Here is a 25,189-nt window from a genome sequence, read left to right as displayed (position 1 = left end):
GAGGTCACCTCTCATTGCTCTAAATTCCAATGAATCCCAACCTGTTTAACCTTTCCTCATAAGACAATCCCTCCATACCAGCGATCATCTAAATGAATCTTCTCTGATCTGCCTCCAGTGAAATATCTTTCCTTAAATAAGGGAACAAAAACTGCTCACAATACTCCAGATGTGGTGTCACCTGTCCCTTGGACAGTTCCAGCAAGACTTCCCTACCTCTATACTCCAACCCTCCTGGAAATAAGGGCCAACAGTCAATTAACTTTCCTGATTACCTGCTGCACCTGTGTGCTAGCTTTGTGTGTTTCATGCACAAGTATCCCCAAGTCCCTTTGTGTTGCTTTCTGCAGTTTTTCTCCATTTAAATAATACTGTTCTTTTGTTCCCCCTCCCAAATTAAACCACTTCATATTTTCCCACATTATACTCCATTTGCCAACTTTCTTAACCCATTAATATATCTTTGTAAACTGTTTGCATCCCTGTAGCAACTTGCCTTTCCATCTATTTTTGTGTCGTCTGCAAATTTGGCTAGAGTACATTCACTTCTTTCCTCCAAGTCATAGTTATATATTTGAAACAGTTGCAGTCCCAACATTGACCCCTGTGGAATCCCACTGGTTGCAAATCGCCAACATGAAAAAGAAGCATCTATCCCCTGTATCCCGCTGTTTCCTGTCTTTAGCCAATTCTTTATCCATACCAATATACTACTTCCAACACCATGGGTCCAAAATAGCTGGTCAGATATCCAGATTGTGGCAAAATTCCATCAAGGAGTTGATTATTCAGCATTTCGCGATGCTAGACACTTGTGGTTTTCACATCAGGGAGGTCAAGCTTCTTTACAGATTGGCTTGGATTTTTGGAAGCAATCGGGCCATGGGGGGAGCTGGAGGGGCAGCACTGCAGTAGTCCTGGGCTGGACAGCGATTGAGCTGGTCAGCAAACGGGGAGACTGCCAGATCGGGACCACTGCGCATGCTCCAGAGCTGTCAGACTCTGACGCGAATACGCCCTGTCCCCTGAGTTTTTAATGATATTCACGATTGGGACCTCTGCATTGCACAGAGTGGGGAGATTCAGGTCTGAAGCTGCACTGAAAAAACAGTCATGATCTAGAACAGTTTTCCCACCAATTTAGCACTTTTGGGAGAATCACCCCCCCCCCCCCCCCACCCCCCACCCCCACCCATTTCCTGTTTCCAATGGAGCAACAGAGTGCACAATATACACCTCACACTATTACTGACACAACATCAGCTGAGTTGTTACTGAGAAGACAGCCCTGGATATGGTTTTCATTGCTGAAAATTCTGTCATGATTGTTTCTCTTCTGACTGTAAGTGTGTTATGATATCATAGAAATCATAGAAACCCTACAGTACAGAAAGAGGCCATTCGGCCCATCGAGTCTGCACCGACCACAATCCCACCCAGGCCTTACCCCCATATCCCTACATATTTTACCCACTAATCCCTCTAATCTACGCATCCCAAGACACTAAGGGGCAATTTTAGCATGGCCAATCAACCTAACCCGCACATCTTTGGACTGTGGAAGGAAACCGGAGGAAACCCACGCAGACACGAGGAGAATGTGCAAACTCCACACAGACAGTGACCCAAGCCGGGAATCGAACCCAGGTCCCTGGAGCTGTGAAGCAGCAGTGCTAACCACTGTGCTACCGTGCCGCCCATAGGGGTAGGGTGAGAACAAGTCACCTGAAGTTAAACCGGAAGGTTAAAATGAAGAATCATGATCACAAGTGATTGAAGTTGGTTGAAGTGGCTCCCAGGAAGAATTGTGTAAATATGTGCTCCTCCCATACAGTTGGTCAAGATGTCTGGAAGCGGAAATATTACATTTATATGTATACATCATGTTTTACTTTGAGGTTCATGAAATAGAAGGAAGATGGGAAGATTCAAATGAGACTGATGAATCAGTTTGGATACAAGTCAAGTACCAATTGTCATGCCCAGTGAAGGCATGTCCTACTCATAACTTTAAATATGATTAGTGGTTTGTATAGAAGTTTCTGGAACTGTCTCTTATTTAAAGTAAACACTGAACTGCTAAAATGGCTGCCAAGAGTTCAGGTGACTTCTTTATTCAACACACATTTGGAAATCTCTCCTTGAAAGACCCTGGAATGGACATATCCAGACAGCACCACTTTGTAGGATTCTTGCCTGCCGTTGTTCAAAGCTTACTCAGAACACAGGGTTACGGACCCCTAGACTCTGTCTCACGTTTGCAATTCAACAAAGGAAAGCTGATGAGACCAGTTTTCCACATCTATCTCCTATTGTCTATCAATGGCCTTGTAGCTTTAATGATGTGGAGATCCCTTGTAGCTTTAATCCATTCTGGGCAGACAATAGCTGTTCACCATATGAAAGGAACTGGTTTCTGATACTGAGGTCCCTTCGTATCCCAAGACAAAGAAGAGACCAAAGGACTCTGTAGAAGAACATTGCAAGCATGGTCTGCAAAAGGCTGTCACCTTTGCCTTTTAAGAATGGGAGGCTGTAAAGTCTTTACTTGTGATGTGGAGATGCCGGCGTTGGACTGGGGTAAACACAGTAAGAGTTTTAACAACACCAGGTTAAAATCCAACAGGTTTATTTGGTAGCAAATGCCATTAGCTTTTGGAGCGCTGCTCCTTCGTCAGATGGAGTGGAAATCTGCACTGGAAATCTGGAGTGGAGAGCAGATTTCCACTCCATCTGACGAAGGAGCAGCACTCCGAAAGCTAATGGCATTTGCTACCAAATAAACCTGTTGGACTTTAACCTGGTGTTGTTAAAAGTCTTTACTTGTGCAGTGGTCCCAATCTGGCAGTCTCCCAGTTTGCTGACCAGCTCAATCGGTCAGCCCGGGACCACTGCAGTGCTGCCCCTCCAGCTCCCGCCACAGCCCGATCGCGGCCCCCACAACAATTCCCCGGCCAGCCCTGACCACCCCTGCCCCGAAGCGCTCCGATGTCCAGCCCATCCCTCCCAGCAGTGGCAATCTCCCCCCACACCTTGGCAGACTGCCCGTGCCCCCCCCCCCCCCCCCCCCCCCCGACAGATCACCCTCCTCTGCAGCCCGCCCCGATCGCTGGCCTCCCTTCACCCCAGATCAATCCCAATGCAGAGTGGCAGCGGGACCCCCATCCCATTGATGGCCCCTAGACCCTGCCTACAGTAGGCCCGCCCCATGCCTATTGTCAGTTTTGATCGTCAAACTACAACAATACAAGTACTTATGAAATCTGCTTACTTCAACATTCAAAGGCAATACTTCACACTCTTAACTTAGAATAATTTAATTCACTAGCATTCAGGGTGCAAGATGCAAATTTAATCAGACTCTCCTCACCACTATCCAACAATAGAGATCATGCTTTGTTCGTATGGAGAAGCATTACATGTTAGCTTAACCTCTTGAACACATTGCATTGTACCAGCATCGTACTCTTTACTCGTTGACTTTTTGCACAAATCTTTTGCACAAATTGAATTTATGACGCCCAAAGGTCTGAGCTCAAATATTTGGAGGGTCTGGTGCATTTGACCCAAATACTGTCTACAAATTTTTGAAACATTTCACATTTGCCTGTCATCACCCAAACACCACGCTTTTCCAAACTTTGGAGCACCTCTTTCAGTCTGTCATCATGGGTCTCAGTGTTTGGAACGAGGTAAGCACCGTGACAGTATTGTGCCTTTAAGAAATGTATTTTAATCATGTTTCTCTGCAGGATTTTGTCAGCACTTTGTTGTCTGCAGCCGGTGAACTCTAATTGTTACTGAAGCAATATAATGGACATCATGTTTATTTTTAATCTGGACTAATGCAGTGTTCTGGGGTTTTAATGGTCCTTTGGGGATTGTTGAGTGGAGCTTGATTTGGGATGATTGGCAGGTCAGGTGATATGCCTGGGGACAGCTACTTGTTTTTTGTTTTACAGAGCATTCCAAATTTTTTGCTTTGTATTTCAGTTGCTTCCAAAAGCTGGTGGAAGAAGGCAGTGTCACTCTGTCTGTCCCTCTCTCCAGAGGCATTCTGAAAGTTCCAGGACTGGGAAGCCTCGGAGAATTGATCGAACATTCAAAGGACCAATTCACAACAGGTGTTAAAAAGCTGCAAATCTAGCATCACGTGAGCATATGTGTTTCTGTGCCAAGTCTGAAGAAGGGTATATGTCTGTGGGATGGTGTTCAACTTGGAACAGAGATAGCTAGCTGTTAGAAATATAGTGTGTTATGTTTAAATCTTGTAATTGGTAAAAGTGATACTAATTCTTTTTTTCTATATTCTAACTATATTCTTAAATAAACTTTGTTTGATAAAAGCTTCCTCGTGGGTCACTTGAATAATACCTACAGTGAAACACCTTATGCTCATGCCAAAATCAAATGTAAAACTTAGGGTCTAGGCCAACTTCTTAAAACACCCTGGAGTTTCTGGCCTGGGTCTTAACAGCACATCGTCCAAGTAGCACCCTACTCCTGAAGTTGCTTGCAAAATTTGGTTCATCACCCGAGTAAATTACGGAGTCTGAAGAAACACCACCTAGCACCCTATGAAACTGAAATAGACCCATGTGTGTATGATGGTCAAGTATGGCTTGGACTCGAGCTCAAACTGCAGATAGGCATTCGAAATTCGAAAAAATGTGTCCTCCTGACAGAATTGTGAATAGGTTCTCTGCGTTTGGCAAAATACGGGAGGGGAATACATTTTAGTACCTGATTTACAGTACTTTATAATTACCACATAGTTTTAAACTACCATCTGACCCTGATACTATCACTCTGGGAATAGCCCAATTACTGTGCTCTCCCTCTGGAACAATGCTCTCAGTCTCAGTCTTTTCAATACTTGCTCTACATTCTCTTTCTTACAGTTTAGATGCTTGCAACCTGCAATGAACTAGCGTTGCCATCCTCTGAACATGTATGTTAGCCTTGTATTCTTGAATCATTTTGCCTGTTTCACTGACCATCTTTGGGTACTTATGTTTTATCCCAGCTGATGTTAATAGTGGACAAGTCAAATCCCAGAATGAAACCATAGAATCCTGACAGAGCAGAAAGAGGCCATCCAGTCCATCATGTCTGCACCACCTCTCTGAAAGAACATCCCCCCAGGCCCTCCACTCCGTCCTATCCCCGTAACACCGCACATTTACTATGGCTAATCCATCTAACCTACATCTTTAGACACAAAGAGGCAATTTAGCATGGTCAATCCACCTAACCTGCATATCTTTATTCTGCACCTATTCTCTGAAAGAGCATCCCAACCAGACCCTCCCCTCCACCCTATCTCAGTAACTCCCGCATTTACCATGTCTAATCCATCTAACCTACACATCTTTGGATACCACTTAGTAAGGAAGTTAAAACTAGAGGACACAGCCTCAAAATAAAGGGGGGTCGGTTTAAGACAGAGTTGAGGAGGAACTTCTTCTCCCAGAGGGTGGTGAATCTCTGGAATTCTCTGCCCACTGAGGTGGTGGAGGCTACCTCGCTGAATATGTTTAAAGCGCGGATGGATGGATTCCTGAGCGGTAAGGGAATTAAGGGTTATGGGGATCAGGCGGGTAAGTGGTACTGATCCACGTCAGATCAGCCATGATCTTATTGAATGGCGGGGCAGGCTCGAGGGGCTAGATGGCCTACTCCTGCTCCTATTTCTTATGTTCTTATGTTCTTAAGTGGCAATTTAACATGGCTAATCCACCTAAACTGCACCTCTTTGGACTGCAGGAGGGGACAGGAGTACCCAAAGGAAACCCATGCAGACATAGGGAGAACGTGCAAACTCTACACAATCACCCATGGCCAGGATCAAAACCCAGGTCCCTGGCAACAGTGCTAATCATTGTGCCACTGTGTCAAACTTGGCTTGGTCGATCATAACTTTTTTTTTGGAAACCGTGGAGGTCAGTTACAGAACACATTCACACCTGCCAATATACGATTAAGACAAACAGTAAAACATTAAACAAGAAAAAATGAATCTAAAACTAGGTTTCCCTTTCTCAACCCCCAAATATAATTAAACTTAAAGCTATACATTGTTCCTAACACTTCACCGCATTGTCTTCGGTTAAGAGTTTTACTTCAACATGAAAAAGCATACTCCAATTAATAATGTAAGTGCTACTAACCAGTATCTTCCTATCAAAGTTGGTTTCTCATCTTTCATAACAACGATGGGCATATTTGAACATTGCTCATTAATGTGTGATTGGAACCAACACTTCCAACTATGGGTATTTTCTTTCCTCTATAACTGCATAAATCTATTCGTGATTTCTCCAGCAAATGCTGACTCAACTTTTCACAATAACCATAGAATCACTACAGTGCAGAAAGAGGCCATTCAGCCCATCGAGTCTGCACTGACTCTCCGAAAGAGCATGCCACTCAGGCCCTCCTCTCCGTCTAATCCCCATAACTCCATGCATTTACCATGGCTAATCTAGCTAACCTATACATCTTTGGACATTAAGGGGAAATTTAGCATGGTCAATCTGCTAGCCTGCACATCTCACGTTCATCAAAGTAATTAATTGATAGAAAACCTCCAACTAAACAATTACAAGTCACATTCATATCTGCAAAGCTCAATCATGCAAACTATTTACTGGATTTACAATAGTTAACAACAGATTTAGAATCTTAAGTTTCCACAAACTGTTTTTTGTTCATGTGAATGAGAACATTTTTGAGGCAATATTTTTGCTCTTCTCTGTCATGCACATTTCAAAATTGAGAAATCAGGCAGGAATATAGGCTCAGGTTTCAATTAACACCTTTCCAGTAACTTGCTGTGGCAAACTTTTGCACTGAGCCACGTAAGACAAGGGAACAAAAACTTAGAGGGGAAAAGGAATTGAGGATACCAAAGGGGAAGAGAGGACATGGAAGAATTTGAACGTGAGGATGAAAATTTTAAATTCAAAGTGAAGAAAATAGATCTGCAAACACAAGGGTCAGGGGTCAATGGGTCATTTAGCAAGTCAGAATATGAGCAGCATAGGAAGATACACAGATGGAAGGTCAGCCTGGAGAACTTTATAGAATAGAATTGAGCCGATATCCTACCTTTCCACTACACAGTGCAATCACCAGTAAACATGCCTTTCACAGACCAGAATACCTGATTCAAAACAGGACGAACTATCATAAATTGAGATGATAAATTAGCTAGATTACCACAAGCTCTGAAATGCAAACTGATGCTTACAGTAGTGCTGCTAGTTGGAACTACAGTAATAAGTCTCAAAACACCAGGTTAAAGTCCAACAGGTTTATTTGGTAGCACAAGCCACAAGCTTTCAGAGCGCTGTTCCTTCATCAGGTGAGTGGGAATTCTGTTCACAAACAGGGCATATAAAGACACAAACTCAATTTACAAAATAATGGTTAGAATGCGAGTCTTTACAGGTAATCAAGTCTTAAAGGTATAGACAATGTGAGTGGAGAGAGGGTTAAGCACAGGTTAAAGAGATGTGTATTGTCTCCAACCAGGACAGTTAGTGAGATTTTGCAAGCCCAGGCAAGTCGTGGGGAGTTGCAGATAGTGTGACATGAACCCAAGATCCCGGTTGAGGCTGTCCTCATGTGTGCGGAACTTGGCTATCAGTCTCTGCTCAGCGAATCTGCGCTGTGTGTTGTGAAGGCTGCCTTGGAGAACGCTTACCTGAAGATCAGAGGCCAAATGCCCGTGACCGCTGAAGTGTTCCCCAACAGGAAGAGAACACTCCTGCCTGGTGATTGTCGAGCAGTGTTCATTCATCCGTTGTCGTAGCGTCTGCATGGTCTCCCCAATGTACCATGCCTCGGGACATCCTTTCCTGCACCGTACCAGGTAGACAACGTTGGCCGATTTGCAAGAGTATGTATGTGTACCTGGTGGATGGTGTTCTCATGTGAGATGATGGCATCCGTGTCGATGATCCGGCACGTCTTGCAGAGATTGCTGTGGCTGGGTTGTGTGGTGTCGTGGTCACTGTTCCCCTGAAGACTGGGTAGTTTGCTGCGGACAATGGTCTGTTTGAGGCTGTGCGGTTGTTTGAAGGCAAGAAGTGGGAGTGTGGGGATGGCCTTGCCGAGATGTTCGGCTTCATCGATGACATGTTGAAGGCTCCGGAGAAGATGTCATAGCTTCTCCGCTCCAGGAAAGTACTGGACGACGAAGGGTACTCTGTCCACCGTGTCCCGTGTTTGTCTTCTGAGGAGGTCGGTGCGGTTTTTCACTGTGGCGCATCGGAACTGTCGATCGATGAGTCAAGCGCCATATCCTGTTCTTATGAGGGCATCTTTCAGTGTCTGGAGGTGCCTGTTGCAATCCTCCTCATCTGAGCAGATCCTATGTATACAGAGGGCTTGTCCGTAGGGGATGGCTTCTTTAACGTGTTCAGTTGGAACTACTCCAGAGCAATAAGTGGTTTCTCGCTACAGTGTAAATAGAACCAGCACTGCATGTGTTAGACGATGAAGCAAACAGGCTCTTACAGTGAACATTTGTTATGATATCAGGGTGTCACCAATAATATTAGATCAGCAATTGACCTGCCTGACAATGCAGCAAATTCAAGTTCAGTCATAGAGCAAATTGTCAAGCTCAACTTGAACCAGATACACTCAACAAAGGCTGAAAGACAAAACTCCAATTCAGAGAATCAACCTCATTTTCCAATTATTTGAATTGAATCAGGCTTAAAACAGATTCAATGCATAATACATTGCAAAATAAAATGCTTCTACTATCCTATGGCCCATTGCTTCCTACATATAGACTAAAATGAATATCTTTGAATTTCATCCACCTCTTCTTTAAGGGACTCAACATTTCAGGTCTCCATGCCCTTCATATAACCATACTTTTTTATACAATGTATTCCTATAAAGCAAAAGCACATAATGTAACAAAATTGTACAAACTAATTTCAGACTAAAATTTTGTAGTTATTATTTTAGTGCTGTTCCGAGAATGTTATTTATAACCTCTGCATCAGTATCAAGATCAGTTAACATAAGTTACAATGGCGAACATTACAATGAATGCTACAATAACAGACTGTTATGTATGTAGGAGCATGCCCCTTTATAAGAACCGATCAGGTGACCTAGGTCTCAAGCACCACCCTGGGTGTAGCTTGCCAAGTGTGTCTTGTGCTGTGTTAGAGAATGGATGTGTTAAAGAACAGTTCCAGTTAGTTTACTCCCACTTACCTCGTGGTCTTTTGTTCGTCTCTATATCAGATCTCATGCATAATAACTGGCAACAAGACCGAATCATGGCTCACAGACTGCTCATCGCCACAGATTTTCAAGAGAGGAAGTTAATGTTGTCCTGGGCTCCGAAAATGGCATGAATCGCCAAGTACTGGGGTAGGCTCGAGGGAACAGGCCTAGGTTTTGAGCGAAGCAGTCACGCGGGGACTCGGACTGCATTCAACATTGCAAAAGGCATACTTGTCGGGAAACGGGCTGAAGGCAGTCGTCGCGCAGGGACTTGGGCTACAGTCGAAGGCCGGATACAGGAGAGTGGTTTCTCCACCGGGAGCACTGAGACCGTCGGCAGGGAAGTGGTCGCAAGGGGACTTGGACTGCATCCGATGGGAAGATTTGGAGAGCACAGTCAATGCAATGCACACGAAAGAGCGGCTACAGAATGTGAAGCAGAAAAGACTCACGCCAACAAGAACAGAAAATGGTGGGCCAGTTCAGGGCAATGGGGCCTTTCAGCGAAGTCATGGAGCTGGACGCTACACATTAAGTTTTCCACTCTTATTCAAAGGAAAATAAGGTAGATGAAGGACTCGCAGTAGCAATTTTCTTAAACACTATAGGGAATAGAACATTTGTGACATTAAGCCTCATACAACCTGAGAAATCATAGAGAAACCCCTAGCAGAGTTGTGCGAAGTACTAAGGAATCATTATGCCCCAAAGCCACTTAGGATAGCAGAACAGTTCCAATTTTATGAGAGAATACAATTGGAAGGAGAATCCATCATGCAATTTATAGCAGTATTAAAAAGACAGGCCAAGCACTGCGAATGTGGCGGGTTCCTGCAGAATGCTTTGACAGATCATTTGGTGTGTGGGTTTTACAACAAAGTGATACGATGGAAACTGCTGACAAAAAAAGTCTACGTTTTAAAGTGGTTTTTGAGAATTCTGTGGAACTGAATGTAAATGAAGCAACACAGTTGGGTATCAGTGTCCGAGTGCACAAAGTAGCAGAAGTGCAACAGAATGTGGTATCAACCAGAGTTCCGCTGCTGTGGCAAGTCCAGCCACAAGGAGTCCACATGCTGGACTCGCGAAGCCCAATGCCACCGGTATAAGCATGTGGGGCACATTGCTACAAATTGCGTGATGGATTCTCCTTCCAACTATAGGATGCAACTGAAAGAGGAAAAGGGGAGTCAGAGGGAGACGAACCTGAAGACTAGGCACAAGAGAGTCCGTCGAATCTGCGGAGGAGGCAGAAGAACACAAATCCACAGAATTCCAACTGAATATATTATCGGGTCAAGGAGAAGGCGATAGATTTTGGGTCCATCCCAAGGTAGAAAGTAAGGTAATTAAAATGGAAGTGGATACGGGGGCAGTGGTACCATTGATTCCAAACTCAATAGAGATACAAGTTGAAAACCCTGTTGTTGAAGCCTTCAGAAATCATCTTACGTACTTAGACGGAACAAGTGGTGCCACAGAGGATATGTACTGGTGAAGGTACAACTGAGGGAACAGAGTGCGGAGCTACCGTTGTATGTGGTCAAGGGTGACTACCCTGTTTTACTTGGACACTCCTGGCTGTAGAAATTAAAATTAAACTGGGGAGTGGGAAACAAGCTGGCAAATTCAAGGCTATAGGACCTCCTAGAGAGAGATAAGGATGTGTTTAAGGGGACACTGGGTGAGATGAAAGGGGTCGAAATTAAAATTCAACTAAAGTCTGAAGGCACATCCGGTGCCCTATGCCATTTGGCCGAAGGTGGAGGTTGAATTAGAATACATGGAGGACTTCAAGGTAACCGTCAACCCAGCACTGTGAGCAGATCAATACCCGCTTCCTCTTATTGTGGACCTGTTTAGCAGACTGGCAAGAGGGAAGAAATTTCCGAAGATGGACTTGACTCAGGCCCATCTCAAATCGGCTGCACGGAAGAGTCCCAACCACCCTTGATGATAACTCAACAGGGGCTTTTCCACTATAAGTGTCTTCCTTTCGGCATCACATCAGCATCAGCCCTTCTCCAGGGGGAAATGGATCAAATTCGAAGTGTTACCTGGGGTCCAGTAACTGGACAATATTTTGGTGACAGGCTCCACCGAGGAGGAGCATTTGAAGAAGCTTAAAGAGGCCCTCAGAAGGTTGCAGGAGCATGGCCTTCAAGAAAAAAAGTGCAAATTCTTTAAAGATTTGATTGAATACCTGGGCTGTGTCGCTGATAGTGAGGGACTACATAAGGCTTATTTTTTGTGTCCTAAACAGTATACTTGTATGGGGCATTTACCATTATTACAATATGTAAACCTGCTAGATATCTTATCCTTATTTCATCTTGTGCTGTCTAGTGTTTGGTTGAGACCCGAATTAAAATAATTTGGACTAAACTTATGTCCATTCAAGACTGATTGTTGTAGTTTAGACTGCACATTCCTGTTGAATACAAATTATGAGGCACATAAATTACAGATCTGGGATTCTAAATGTTGCAGTGTGTCAAGATTGAAGGAACTTGTAAATTATGCATGAAGCACTGTAATTCATAAAAAAGTCCTAATGATCAGCTGACAGAAAAACTTGGAGTGCTAACAGAATCCAATGTCATTAAGTCAAATACTCTATTTCGCACGCATTCGAAATGACAAAGTAAAGCATCAATCACCCATGTTTGTCAAGATTGTGAAAATATGATGCAAAATGCATGAATTTATTCTTATGACAGATTTATCCAAAATGCTTATATGTTTATTTCACTTCTTTCAGGAACAACTTGACGTGCTAAAGGTAATTTAGTGTTTCTGATGGATGCCAATGAATTTCCTAATGAATTGTTGATAAAGCTGAAGCTCATTTTAAAACAAATCTATACAAATTTAAGATGCAACTTATTTTACGTAGTGGCCACAATGACTGGCCAAACATTAATACTGGTTAAATCATAGTTTGATACTGTAGTTTCTTCGGCATGGTTTTACATTGACTTAACTACAAAGCTTAAATATTAACACAAATAAAATGTAAAAGGTAGAGAATGAAAAAGATTAAAAGAAGAAGAAACAATGTAAGCATAAAGAGATGAAGAGAGGGAATAGGCTAGTGTGGAGACTAATCAGAAAGAGTTGCATGAGATAGATTATATTTGTATTCTATAATGTGATATCATAGGATACTGGACGTAAATGGAGCAGCACGATGGCACAATGGTTAACACCGCTGCCTAATAGAGCCAGGGACCCAGGTTTGATTTCCAGCTTGGGTCACTGTCTGTGCGGAGTCTGCACATTCTCCCCATGTCTGCACGGGTTTCTGCCAGGTGCTCCAGTTTTCTCCCACAATTCAAAAGGCCTGTTGGTTAGGTACATTGGCCATGCTAAATTCCCCCTCAGTGTACCCGAACAGGGACCGGAGTGTGGCGACGGGAAATTTTCACAGTAACTTCATTGCAGTGTTAATGGAAGCCTACTTGTGACACTAATAAATGAACTTTAAACTTAATTTAACATGGGTATTTATCTTATCTGTGGTATTGATCCATCTATTATATATTACATTTGGTAAGTGGGTTTGCAATTTGAGGCTCATTCCACTTTTTAATGGCATGGCAAGAGCAGTGAAGAACACTGAGCATGGGTGTAGGCTTGAAGTGAGCAATTGGTTGACACAGTCAATCGAATCCCCAGTGGCAACCTTGGAGTACTTCCATTGCCCATTGGCTATTAGCTAATGGAGGTGCAGTCAACATAAATGTGCCAATGCACCAATTTGAAATGTCAGCATCTCAAACAAAGAGCATTTCTATAACTCTCTAGGTGACATTCCAAAGGACATTCCAAATGGTGAGTGGCTATTCTAGGTGACTTCAGTACATATATCAGGCCACATCAGTGATTCATGGCCAACATGCTTCAGTTGTCATGCATAGGCAGAATCAACAATAATTGACAATGTCTTCTTGAGCTTTGTGAATTCTGTGATGCAACACCTTAGCACCAATTAAACCTGTCCATCATGAGCTGCAATGTGCCCAATGTTCTCCACACCTGCATCAACCAGTGAAATTGCGACACTGATCACACTCTCTTGTCAGCAGCAGATTGAATGTGCATCCCTGAAGATTTCACTGTCCCAAAGACATCAACGTCCCTAGCACAAGTAATGATATCACATACCATCACAGTTGCTCCAATGATTGTTACCCACCAAAGGTTTACCAGGAAGTGCTGATGCTGGCATCGATGAGTATGGAAGTCAATAAGCTCAATCATCTATGAGCAGCAGAAGCATCACTCAGGAAAGACGAAACCCGCAAACAGGTTTAAGACCTACACAGCTGGCTTTGTACCGAGTTACCCACCATTGTTTATAACGGGAAACATTCACAATGTCCAGAGGTACCTTTGACAAGGTACTGCATGGTAGGTTGTTGCATTAAGGTTAATCTCACGGGATCCAGGGTGAGGTATCTAAATGGATACAAAATTGGCTTCTTGACAGAAGCCAGAGGGTGGTTGTAGAGAGTTGTTTTTCAAACTGGAGGCCTGTGACCAGCGGTGTGCCTCAGGGATCAGTGCTGGGCGCACTGTTATTTGTCATTTATATTAATGATTTGGATGAGAATATAGGGGGCATGGTTAGCAAGTTTGCAGATGACACCAAGATTGGTGGCATGGTGGACAGTGAGGAAGGTTATCTCCAATTGCAGCGGGATCTTGATCAATTGGGCCAGTGGGCTGACGAATGGCAGATGGAGTTTAATTTAGACAAATGCGAGGTAATGCATTTTGGTAGATTGAACCACGGCAGGACTTACTTAGTTAATGGTAGGGCGTTGGGGAGAGTTACAGAACAAAGAGATCATGGGGTACATGTTCATAGCTCCTTGAAAGTGGAGTCACAGGTGGACAGAGTGGTGAAGAAGGCATTCGGCATGCTTGGTTTCATCGGTCAGAACATTGAATACAGGAGTTGGGACGTCTTGTTGAAGTTGTACAAGACATTGGTAAGGCACACTTGGAATACTGTGTGCAATTCTGGTCACCCGATTATAGAAAGGATGTTATTAAACTAGAAAGAGTGCAGAAAAGATTTACTAGGATGCTACCGGGACTTGATGGATTTTCTTGTAAGGAGAGGCTGAATAGACTGCGACTTTTTTCTCTGGAGCGTAGGAGGCTGGGGGGGTGACCTTATAGAGGTCTATAAAATAATGAGGGGCACAGACAAGGTAGATAGTCAATATCTTTTCCCAAAGATAGGGGAGTCTAAAACTAGAGGGCATAGGTTTAAGGTGAGAGGGGAGAGATACAAAAGTGTCCAGAGGGGCAATTTTTTCACAGAGGGTGGTGAGTGTCTGGAACAAGCTGCCAGAGGTAGTCGTAGAGGCGGGTACAATTTTATCTTTTAAAAAGCATTTTGATAGTTACATGGGTACGATGAGTATAGAGGGATATGGGCCAAATGCAGGCAATTGGGATTAGTTTAGGGGTTTTAACAAAAGAAAAGGGCGGCATGGACAAGTTGGGCCAAAAGGCCTGTTTCCATGCTGTAAACCTCTATGACTCTAGGTCTCAATGTGCTGCAGATAAAGGAGGAGGACGTCCTCAAATTTCTTGCTGCTCCTATCCACCTGGGAAGCACCAATTTGGACTTCCAGATGGAGCAATATGTCTACAAGAGAAATAGTGACGGTAACTCTCTCATCAACCTGAAGACGACATGGGAGAAATTACTGCTTGCTGTCCATGCCATTGTTTCTATCGAGAACCCAGTTGACATTTGTGTCATCTCCACCAGGCCGTTTTGGCAGCATGCTGTCCTGACGTTCATCGCTGCCAATGGTGCCACCCCCCCCCCCCCCCCGCCCCCCGCCTTGCCAGAAGGTTCGCCCAAGGTACTTTCACCAATCAGATCCATGCTACTTGCGGGAGCCCCGTCTGTTGGCGGTGATGGGCCCTCAAAAAGGTCATCAGCCCTTAACTGAAGCATCGTATGTTAACATCCCCACAATTGCCATGTGCAACACTGAATCAGCCCTGCATTATGTGGATATCGCAATCCGATGCAACAAGAGCTCCCACTCCATTGGTCTGATGTGGTGAATCCTTGCCCAGAAGGTTCTGCATATGCATGGCACCATTAGCCGCGAACATCCATGGGAGGTGATGCCTGATTTGCACTGCTACAGGGATCCCATTAAGATTGAGGAGGAACAAGCTGCTGCAGAGAAGGCTGCTGGTGAGAAATACCAGGAAGAATGGACAGCCTCTGTCGAAGAATTCATTCAGCCCGAGGTTACCGACTAGTCTGAGGGGTGCAAGTCCCATCTATACCGACCCAGGAGTTTGCAGCTGCTACTGGTAAAAATCATACTGTACAAAAAAAAGGCAAAACAATTACTGGAGCAAAAAGCAAAATACTGCGGATGCTGGAATCTGAAACAAAAACGGAAAATGCTGGAAAATCTCAGCAGGTCTGACAGCATTTTAGGGGAGAGAATAGAGCCAACATTTCAAGTCTAGATGTCCCTTCATCAGAGCTGACGAATGGTCATCTCAACTCGAAATGTTGACTCTATTCTCTCCGCACAGATGCTATTCGACCTGCTGAGATTTTCCAGCATTTTCTGTTTTGTAACTGCAGGAACATCTCACTTCGCAGCATCGTGGGGAAGGCCTTTGCTAGGGTCATATTTCATGCACTGCACAAGTTGATGGCTCCAGTGGAGTAAATCAAGGCTACGTCCTAGACGCCACTTTGTTGAGCATATTCTTCTTCATGCTCCTAAACTTCGTCTTCTCTACAATTATGAAAGGAATCTATTTGCATATTGGGTAAGACAGCAAGCATTGACAAAAACACAGAGTAGTTCTCTGATAAGGACTCTATGTTAATGCTACTGCACTGATTGCCCACATTGAAACTCAGCTACAGACTCATGGACTGTCTCTCCCATGCCAGTAACTTGTTCTTCCTATCAGCATCAAGAACATTGTGGTCATGAGACAATGTCTTGCATCTCTGTCCCTGATCACATTACCAGCGGGAAGTAGTTCGCAAATTCTGCTACCTCGGCTCCATAGTGACAGACACCATGTCCTTTGATGCAGAATTGGATACACGCTGGGAAAACTGCTATCAACTTCAGCCGATTCATGAATCGTGCATGGAAAATCAAGCTGACCCTTAGGATCAAGCTGATGGTTTATAAGGCATGTGTTCTCAGCAGCTTGCCTGAATGGCTGTGATATATGGTTATAATGTGAATGAAAACAAAAATCTGGTACAACTTGAAAGGAAAAGCTTAGAAACAAAAACCTTATGAATGTAAGTTCAAGCATATAATACATTCAGATGCATGAATGGTTATATAAAACCAGTTGATTTTCTCTCATGCTTCAGTTACATGATGATTATGGATGAGGAAGATCATTCAGCATATTAATTCATCAGTTCAAAATGATTGGAGAATCCCCTACTACAACGTATTCTTCAATTATGAGTTCTCAGAGATAGATGGTATTTATCCAAGGCTTTAAAAAGATATTAGAAAATGTCAATACTCCTGATAATCAAGCAACTAGTGCCAGCCCACAACAGGATCTGAACAATATTCAGACTTGGACTGACATATGGTAGGTAAAATTTTCTCCTGCTATACAAAAAAAGCACAACCCCATCCCTTTGATCTTCAATGACATAACCATCAACATCATGAGTTGCCAATGACCAGAAGCTCATTATTAGAACAATGAAGTTACTTTGCAATGAATGTCACACCTCTTAATACCCCATCAGAAATGCTCATTAAATATTTACATTTACCTCAATAGGTGCCTGATTCTATCTGGGATATAGGCATTTGTGATTAGTGCCCGCACTGCCAAATTAAATCATCACTGGTACTCTTATGACTGCAAGTTGGGCTAGCCACATGATGCACTGTAAAAACTTATCAAGCTTAGTTCAGTAATACCCAGCCCTGTGCACATTACCATCAAGAGGGAGAAGTGCAGCTATTTTGTGGTAGCATCGTCTCCAAATCACACCATTATGACTTGCAAATATTCTGTTGTTCCTTTATCCCTACCAGGCCAAAATCCTGGAATTTACAACCTAAAATAATTTAGAAAGCACTATTGCCGCAAGAACCGTGGCAGTTCAAGATACAGCACCAGTTTCTCAGAACAAAAAAAAATAGCCTTATGAATTACCAACATAGAATCACAGAATAGCACTGCACAGGAGGCCAAAACTGATCATGATTTTAAACATCTTGGTCAAATCTCTTCTGAGCCTTCTCAGTTCAAAAGAGAAGACCACCAACTTTTTCAGACTATTTGCGTAACTGCAATCCCTCATCCCTGGAATTATTTGAATAAATTTCTCTTTAAAGCCTTTGCATCCTTCTAAAGTGCAGTGCCTAGCAGTGAAAAAAATACTCCATCTGGGGATGAACTTGTGTTTTAGTGCTTTGTTAACCTGTCCTGCTACCTTTAAAGATTTATGCACAAGAACAACTTATACCCACCCCCATCTATCTTCTTACATTCCATTTAAAATTGTACCTTTAGAAAGTATGGTCTCCCCATTCTTCATGTCAAAAGGTATCATCTCACATTTTATTTTCTGCTTGAATTCCACATTCCATGGGTTCCCTTATTAAGAACATAAGAACATAAGAAATAGGAGCAGGAGTAGGCCATCTAGCCCTTCGAGCCTGCCCCGCCATTCAATAAGATCATGGCTGATCTGACGTGGATCAGTACCACTTACCCGCCTGATCCCCATAACCCTTAATTCCCTTACCGATCAGGAATCCATCCATCCGCGCTTTAAACATATTCAGCGAGGTAGCCTCCACCACCTCAGTGGGCAGAGAATTCCAGAGATTCACCACCCTCTGGGAGAAGAAGTTCCTCCTCAACTCTGTCTTAAACCGACCCCCCTTTATTTTGAGGCTGTGTCCTCTAGTTTTAACTTCCTTACTAAGTGGAAAGAATCTCTCCGCCTCCACCCTATCCAGCCCCCGCATTATCTTATAAGTCTCCATAAGATCCCCCCTCATCCTTCTAAACTCCAACGAGTACAAACCCAATCTCCTCAGCCTCTCCTCATAATCCAAACCCCTCATCTCCGGTATCAACCTGGTGAACCTTCTCTGCACTCCCTCCAATGCCAATATATCCTTCCTCATATAAGGGGACCAATACTGCACACAGTATTCCAGCTGCGGCCTCACCAATGCCCTGTACAGGTGCATCAAGACATCCCTGCTTTTATATTCTATCCCCTTCGCAATATAGGCCAACATCCCATTTGCCTTCTTGATCACCTGTTGTACCTGCAGACTGGGCTTTTGCGTCTCATGCACAAGGACCCCCAGGTCCCTTTGCACGGTAGCATGTTTTAATTTGTTTCCATTGAGATAGTAATCCCATTTGTTATTATTTCCTCCAAAGTGTATAACCTCGCATTTCTCAACGTTATACTCCATTTGCCATATCCTCGCCCACTCACTCAGCCTGTCCAAATCTCTCTGCAGATCTTCTCCGTCCTCCACACGATTCACTTTTCCACTTATCTTTGTGTCGTCTGCAAACTTCGTTACCCTACACTCCGTCCCCTCCTCCAGATCATCTATATAAATGGTAAATAGTTGCGGCCCGAGTACCGATCCCTGCGGCACGCCACTAGTTACCTTCCTCCAACCGGAAAAACACCCATTTATTCCGACTCTTTGCTTCCTGTCGGATAGCCAGTCCCCAATCCACTTTAACACACTACCCCCAACTCCGTGTGCCCTAATCTTCTTCAGTAGCCTTTTATGGGGCACCTTATCAAACGCCTTTTGGAAATCCAAAAACACCGCATCCACCGGTTCTCCTCCATCAACCGCCCTAGTCACATCTTCATAAAAATCCAACATGTTCGTCAAGCACGACTTTCCCCTCATGAATCCATGCTGCGTCTGATTGATCGAACCATTTCTATCCAGATGCCCTGCTATCTCCTCTTTAATAATGGATTCCAGCATTTTCCCTACTACAGACGTTAAGCTGACCGGCCTATAGTTACCCGCCTTTTGTCTCCTTCCTTTTTTATTCCATCATCTTGTCTCTGTCCTCTTAGTCTTGTATCTCCCTTTCAATATCTTCCTCAGTTTTTTACTACATTTACAAATTTCATATCATCTGCAAACTTTGAAATAGGGTGCATTTTTCAAATCATTTTTTCCCATTTGAGGATTTTACAATTGTTATAATTACATTTTGAAAGTGTGTTGTATTTTTAAGAATATGACATCCAATTAGATTATGTGAAGTCTTGCACAACATTCTGTGCCTGAACTTCCAAAAAAACAAATTGGCTTTTTGCATTTAAAAAAAGCCTAGATGAGCGAGGTTTCAAGGAACAAAATTGAAATGGATAACAAATTCAATGAATGGTGGTAGTCATGGGGTACTTTTTAAAGGGAAACATATTGAGGGGAACAAATACTAGATGAGAATCAGGACTCTTCCCCACGCCCCTCCGTAATTGCTTTTATTTTATTTTTCTAATTCAGTATTTAAATTCCCAGATTGCAAACTATACTATTTGAATTAATTAGGGCAGTTCAGGAAGTACAAATAACTGCACATATCAAAGTTCTTGCAATATTTAACATGTGTACATTGCCATGTATGAAGAAAAAAAGGACAGTACAAATATCTCACAAGTGGGGTTAACACTACTGAAGTTGAAAAAAACCCTGGGAGTTATTGAAATCTGTGTCCAACCAGTGCAATGCAGCAAAAAAAAAAGTTGAAAGCAAAATTATATCGTCAGGACAGAGCGCAAATCAAAGAAAGTCAGGCTCAAACTGTGTAGCATTCTGATCAGATTCCATCTTGAGTTTTGGTCATTGTGACATGAGATATTCAAGCTCTGAAAACATAGCCATGATACCAGTCCCTAATCTCAGAAGACAGAGTTGTCTCAAAAGAGTGAACAAAGTTGAGTTTTTCAGTCATGAAGTGACTGAGATAACTTCAGGGATACGAGTATAACATATAGAAAAACAAAATTTGCATCGCTGCTGAAACTAAACAATGGTACTCAGACAAGGGAACAGTTTCAAATGAATATATCTCGGACTTATGTCAAGAACTTCATCACACAAAGGTGGGAAATAAACTTCTTACTAGGTTAGTGGAAGGAAAAGCAAATGATCTAAGGAACATTTCAAGCTCGAATGGCCAAAACTATATGGTATTTTTGGATGGATCGATCGTTTTCCTCATCTGTATCTCCCTTGTGACTAAAGGCTTGATGATATGCGACTCAACAAGAATGCAAGATCAAAGATATTGCCCTGAAAAATTATTGATCATATGAAAATGCTACCAGCATTTTGCTGCGAGAGCCACACAGTAATTTCAATGTCGAACAAATCTTTAAATCTTGTAGAGCTGTCATCAAGCATCAGGCAAGGTATGCTTTGAAAAAGTCGTCAACTGCTAATAGGTTTTTGCTGCAGAACAAATACAAACTGTCACTGACATTTGTAATAGATGTGAAGTCAATCTCGCTAATCCAGCTTTAAGGACAATTTTTTGCTCATATTTAAACCACTGCATTTACAGATTATTTCATCACCATCTCTTACTGTCACAAGATTTTGCAAACATTTTTAATTACATCAAGATCCCAGTTATACCAATACTTTTGTCTAAATATACTGGGATTCTATATACATGATTTACAGAATTTGCTCAAGATTCAACCTCACCAAATCTTTACCTAAAACGAATTATAACATCAGAAAAAAACATCCTGAGCTGAATTTAAAAAAACTCAAAGTGGTCATTGGTCAGAATTAAAGTCGTCATCGCAAACTTCTGAAAGTCTACTTCAGGATCATAGCCAACAGCTGTAATTCCACCCACAATATCGTTGGAATCAATCAACATAATTGCAAATTCATTTTGATTTGGCTTAACTTATTATTGTCACATGTATTGGTATACAGTGAAAAGTATTGTTTCTCGCGTAGTATACAAAATATACCGTTCAGAGTATACCGGGGAGAAGGAAAGGAAGGTGCAGAATATAGTGTTACAACCATAGAAAAATAAACTGATATGCATGGAACCGTCTCCAATGATTGAGAACTACCTTGATGAGAAAAATTAGATGCTAAAGTTATTGCTAGGAGTGAGTTTTAGTAGAAACTATTTGAGCTTTGTGGTTTAATGCAGCATATTTTGTTAAAATGTATTCAAAAGGGGGTCAGTACAACTTCACAAACAACAAAAACACAATTTATAAGTAATTTGACTTATCAGGAATTATACTCAAAGATAACACTAATTTTCAGCAGACAGCAGTAATCAGCACTTATGCTGAGGAATGAAGAGAAAATGCTGGAAATACTCAGATCTGGCAACAACTTGGCAGCACAGTGGCAAGCACTGCTGCCTCTCAGCACCAGGGACCCAGGTTCCATTCCAACCTCAGGTCACTGTCTGTGTAGAATTTGCACTTTCTCCCCGTGGCTGTTTGGGTTCCCTCCAAGTGCTCCGGTTTCCTCCCACGGTCCAAAAACGTGCGGGTTAGGTTGATTGGCTATGCTAAATTGACCCTAGTGCAGGGTAAATGAAGGTTTTGGGAATAGGCCTGGGTGGGATTGTGGTTGATTCAGACTCGATGGGCCAAATGGCCTTCTTTTGTACTATAGGGATTCTATGATCTGCAGAGAAATATTTCAGTCTTTCCAAATGCTGCTATACATGTCACCTCCAAAATTTTACTTCAGATCCAACATCCAGCAGGATCTGGTTTTGCTTTTGGCTCAGTTGGTGTGGGAATATTGCTAGGAGAAAGAATAATTTATCCATTACTCTCAAGCACCAACCTTTGAGTGTTGCATTAGCCAAAGAGTTCAAATTCCTTCTGGTTTAAAAGTAAAATACTGTGGCCTTCTGGAAATCTGAGATAAAAATGTAAAATGCTGGACAAACTCAGGTCTGGCAATAAAACAGATTTAACATTTCAGGTCCAAATGACTATGGACCCAAAACATTAACATTGTTTCTCTTGACAGAACGGTAGCAGTGGTTAGCACTGCTGCTTCACAGTGTCAGGGGCCTGGGTTCGATTCCCAGCTTGGGTCACTGTCTGCGTGCAGTTTGCACATTCTCTCCATGTTTGCATAGGTTTCCTCCAGGTGCGCTGGTTTCCTCCCATGTTCTAAAAGATGTGGTTAGGTGCATTGACCTGAACATGTGCCAGACTGGGGCAACTGGGGGAATTTCACAATAACTTCATTGCAGTGTTAATGTAAGCCTTACTTGTGACTAATAAATAAAACTTAAGCTGCCACACCTGCTGAGTTTGTCCAGCATTTTCTGTTTTTACCTTCTGGTTTAGTTGGTGGGATAGAAAAAAAGAATGGTTTTCTAGTCAGTAGTAAACACGCACACAATTCAAGTCATGTTCAATGTAACACAATTTAGTAAAGATTTTTTGATTTGATTTATTATTGTCACACGAGGAAACAGTGAAAAGTTTTGTATTTTGACTATTTCCCGTTGTAGTAAAGAAATAGCACTCATGCCTTACAATCCAGATGGCCTTTAAAAGGCATGCAATTTTGAGGGAATTGAAGGCCACCCTCTTGAACATTTTCCCTGCATGTGCTGGCCCTGGGATTCACGGTTAATGCACCACTAATTTCCGCATGGTTTGAAGTATAAACACAGGGCTGAGGTCCTGACTCTAGGGGGGCTTGTCTGTACTTGGGCCCAGCGCTTTGCTCCTACTCTAGGGGCATCCAACACACACACACGTGTGTATATATATACGCACACTTGCCAAGGAAAAAGCACAAGCCGCGGCTTCTCGGCGCTAGATTTGTACCTTACTCTCTTTCGCTTTATCGTATTGGCCAAACCGTTTCATCCTCAGCTCCTGTCCTATTCTGCAGTCAATATAAGCACGTTCACCATTAACGTCCCAACATACACCGCGCTTGGACGTACGTACCCTCCCACCCCGTTAGCTTGAGGAAACTTCCATTTGTCACTGGCCCCGCGCGCGGTGCCCAACCGATGCCCAACTGCGCAGCGCGCTCCACGGAACGTTGCCGCAAAGCCGCGTGACAAACATTCTAAACCGTTCCCGCCAACACACAACCATACTCCACACCGACCACGGCCTCAGCTTTCGCTAACCACCAAATCAGGTGGGCGGGCTCGGCCCTTAACTGGCGTTGCTCTCCCCCCCGCGCCAGCCCGCCAATCCTGAACCACATCCGCGTCATGAAGGCTCAACCCAATCAAGTGGTGACGCTGCCGCTACATCCAAATACCGGGTCCGGTGAGCGCTTGATAACCAGCGCAGGGTACTGTGGGAATTGAAGTCCGTTGCGCGCATCTTGTGGTTGAGCCGCGGACGGGGAGAACTTCATGTCCCAGAAGCTAGCCGCCAGCCAGCCAGACGGAACCGGAAATGGATGTACGCTAGCAACTGTCGTTGGGGTAAATGAATCCGTAATTAGTTTGCCGATTGCATTTGGTAAGTTTTACAACGCGCGTTTTATTTTTTTTGATTAGGGAGCTGGGTGTGAAAGAGGTGTAATTGGGAGTTTGCTGCAAGGTAGCATTATCGTCAGCAAACCTTTGCAGTAGCCTAATTTATTTCCATTGAGGCTCTGGAAATTAACGCCTCTTGCGTTGTATCTCCATTGTTGTTGATGGTCTGCACTGGACGTATGCACGGTTCAAGAGTATATGCAGTCATGACCAACTGTTCACATTCTTGTTACTACCTCGCCCTTTACTATTTCAGAGTATCAACAAAGCTCTGTGAAATGGTCGAATTGCCTAATTTGAAGCAAAAAACAGGAAATGTTGGAAAATCTCAGCGGGTCTGACAGCATCTGTGGAGGGAGAATCGAGCCAACGTTTTGAGTCAGGATGACCGTTCGTCAGAGCTGAAAATAGGATGGGATTTATATTGTTTGGGGGTGGGGCGTGATGATTGAAAATATGTCATAGGCAGAAAGACAAAGGGAATGAAAATGGTGATGATCATGGCTAAGAGGGGTGCTGATAGTAGCCCATTGAGAGATCAGAATGTGTAAATGGCAGCACAAAGGTAGAGGCAGAGTGCCAAAGGACAACCTGAGACATGTAACAGAAGGGTGGGGGTAGGGAATGGAAAGCGAGATTTTTTAAAAAGTGGATGAATGAAATGATTGAAAAAATCAAAATAAGATAAAATAAAATAAATGGAACTGAGGTGGAGGAAGAGTTCATGCTCTGAAATTATTGAACTCAGTGTTAAGTCCGAAAGGCCGTGAGGTGCTGAATTGGAAGATCAAGTGCTGTTATTCCAGTTTGATGGTAGCTATGATGTGGAGATGCCGGCGTTGGACTGGGGTAAACACAGTAAGAAGTCTCACAACACCAGGTTAAAATCCAACAGGTTTATTTGGTAGCAAAAGCTTTCGAAGCGCTGCTCCTTCATCAGATCTGATGAAGGAGTATTGTTTCTCTTGACAGAATGGTAGCACAGTGGCTCCTTCATCAGACCTGATGAAGGAGCAGCGCTTCGAAAGCTAGTGGCTTTTGTATCAAATAAATTTGTTGAACTTTAACCTGGTGTTGTGAGACTTCTTACTGTATTCCAGTTTGTGTCAGGATTCACAGGTACATTGCAATAGGCCAAAGATGGATATGTGGACATGAGAGCAGGATGGTATGTTGAAGTGGCAAGCAACAGGAAGGTCTGGGTCCAGCTTGTGGATGGACCGAAGGTATTCTGCAAAACAGTAACCCAGTCCGCATTTGGCCTCTGATGTCAAGTAGACTACATTGGGAACAGCGAATGCCACCAGATTAGAGGATGTGCATGGGAAGCACTGCTTCACCTGAAAAGAGTGTTTGGTCTCTG

General features: G+C 43.2%; 2 protein-coding genes and 1 pseudogene across 8 annotated transcripts in view; 2 read left to right on the top strand and 1 right to left on the bottom strand.

Moving 5' to 3' along the window:
- The window catches only part of fto (FTO alpha-ketoglutarate dependent dioxygenase), a 439,188-nt gene extending 415,930 nt beyond the window's left edge, over nucleotides 1-23,258 (bottom strand). For 4 of the 7 annotated variants that reach the window (XM_078210887.1, XM_078210889.1, XM_078210888.1 and 1 more), the window contains exon 1: nucleotides 23,153-23,258. In XM_078210887.1, coding sequence (XP_078067013.1) covers nucleotides 23,153-23,194 — 42 coding nt within the window. In that variant the 5' untranslated portion in view covers nucleotides 23,195-23,258. The remainder of the gene's footprint in view (nucleotides 1-23,152) is intronic. The other 3 variants (XM_078210893.1, XM_078210892.1, XM_078210890.1) reach the window with 3 other exon arrangements.
- Nucleotides 14,808-17,121, top strand: LOC144492420 (small ribosomal subunit protein uS2 pseudogene; annotated as a pseudogene).
- Nucleotides 23,259-23,729: 471 nt separating the features above from the next.
- The window catches only part of rpgrip1l (RPGRIP1 like), a 213,131-nt gene continuing 211,671 nt past the window's right edge, over nucleotides 23,730-25,189 (top strand). Inside the window, exon 1 of the mRNA XM_078210885.1 lies at nucleotides 23,730-23,809. The gene's annotated coding sequence lies outside the window, so the exon portion shown is untranslated. The remainder of the gene's footprint in view (nucleotides 23,810-25,189) is intronic.

This window comes from Mustelus asterias, chromosome 4 (assembly GCF_964213995.1).
Source record: "Mustelus asterias chromosome 4, sMusAst1.hap1.1, whole genome shotgun sequence".
Classification (NCBI taxonomy): Eukaryota; Metazoa; Chordata; class Chondrichthyes; order Carcharhiniformes; family Triakidae; genus Mustelus; species Mustelus asterias.
The sequence above is the reverse complement of the archived record's forward strand: the minus strand, read 5'-3'. Positions and strand labels throughout refer to the sequence as shown.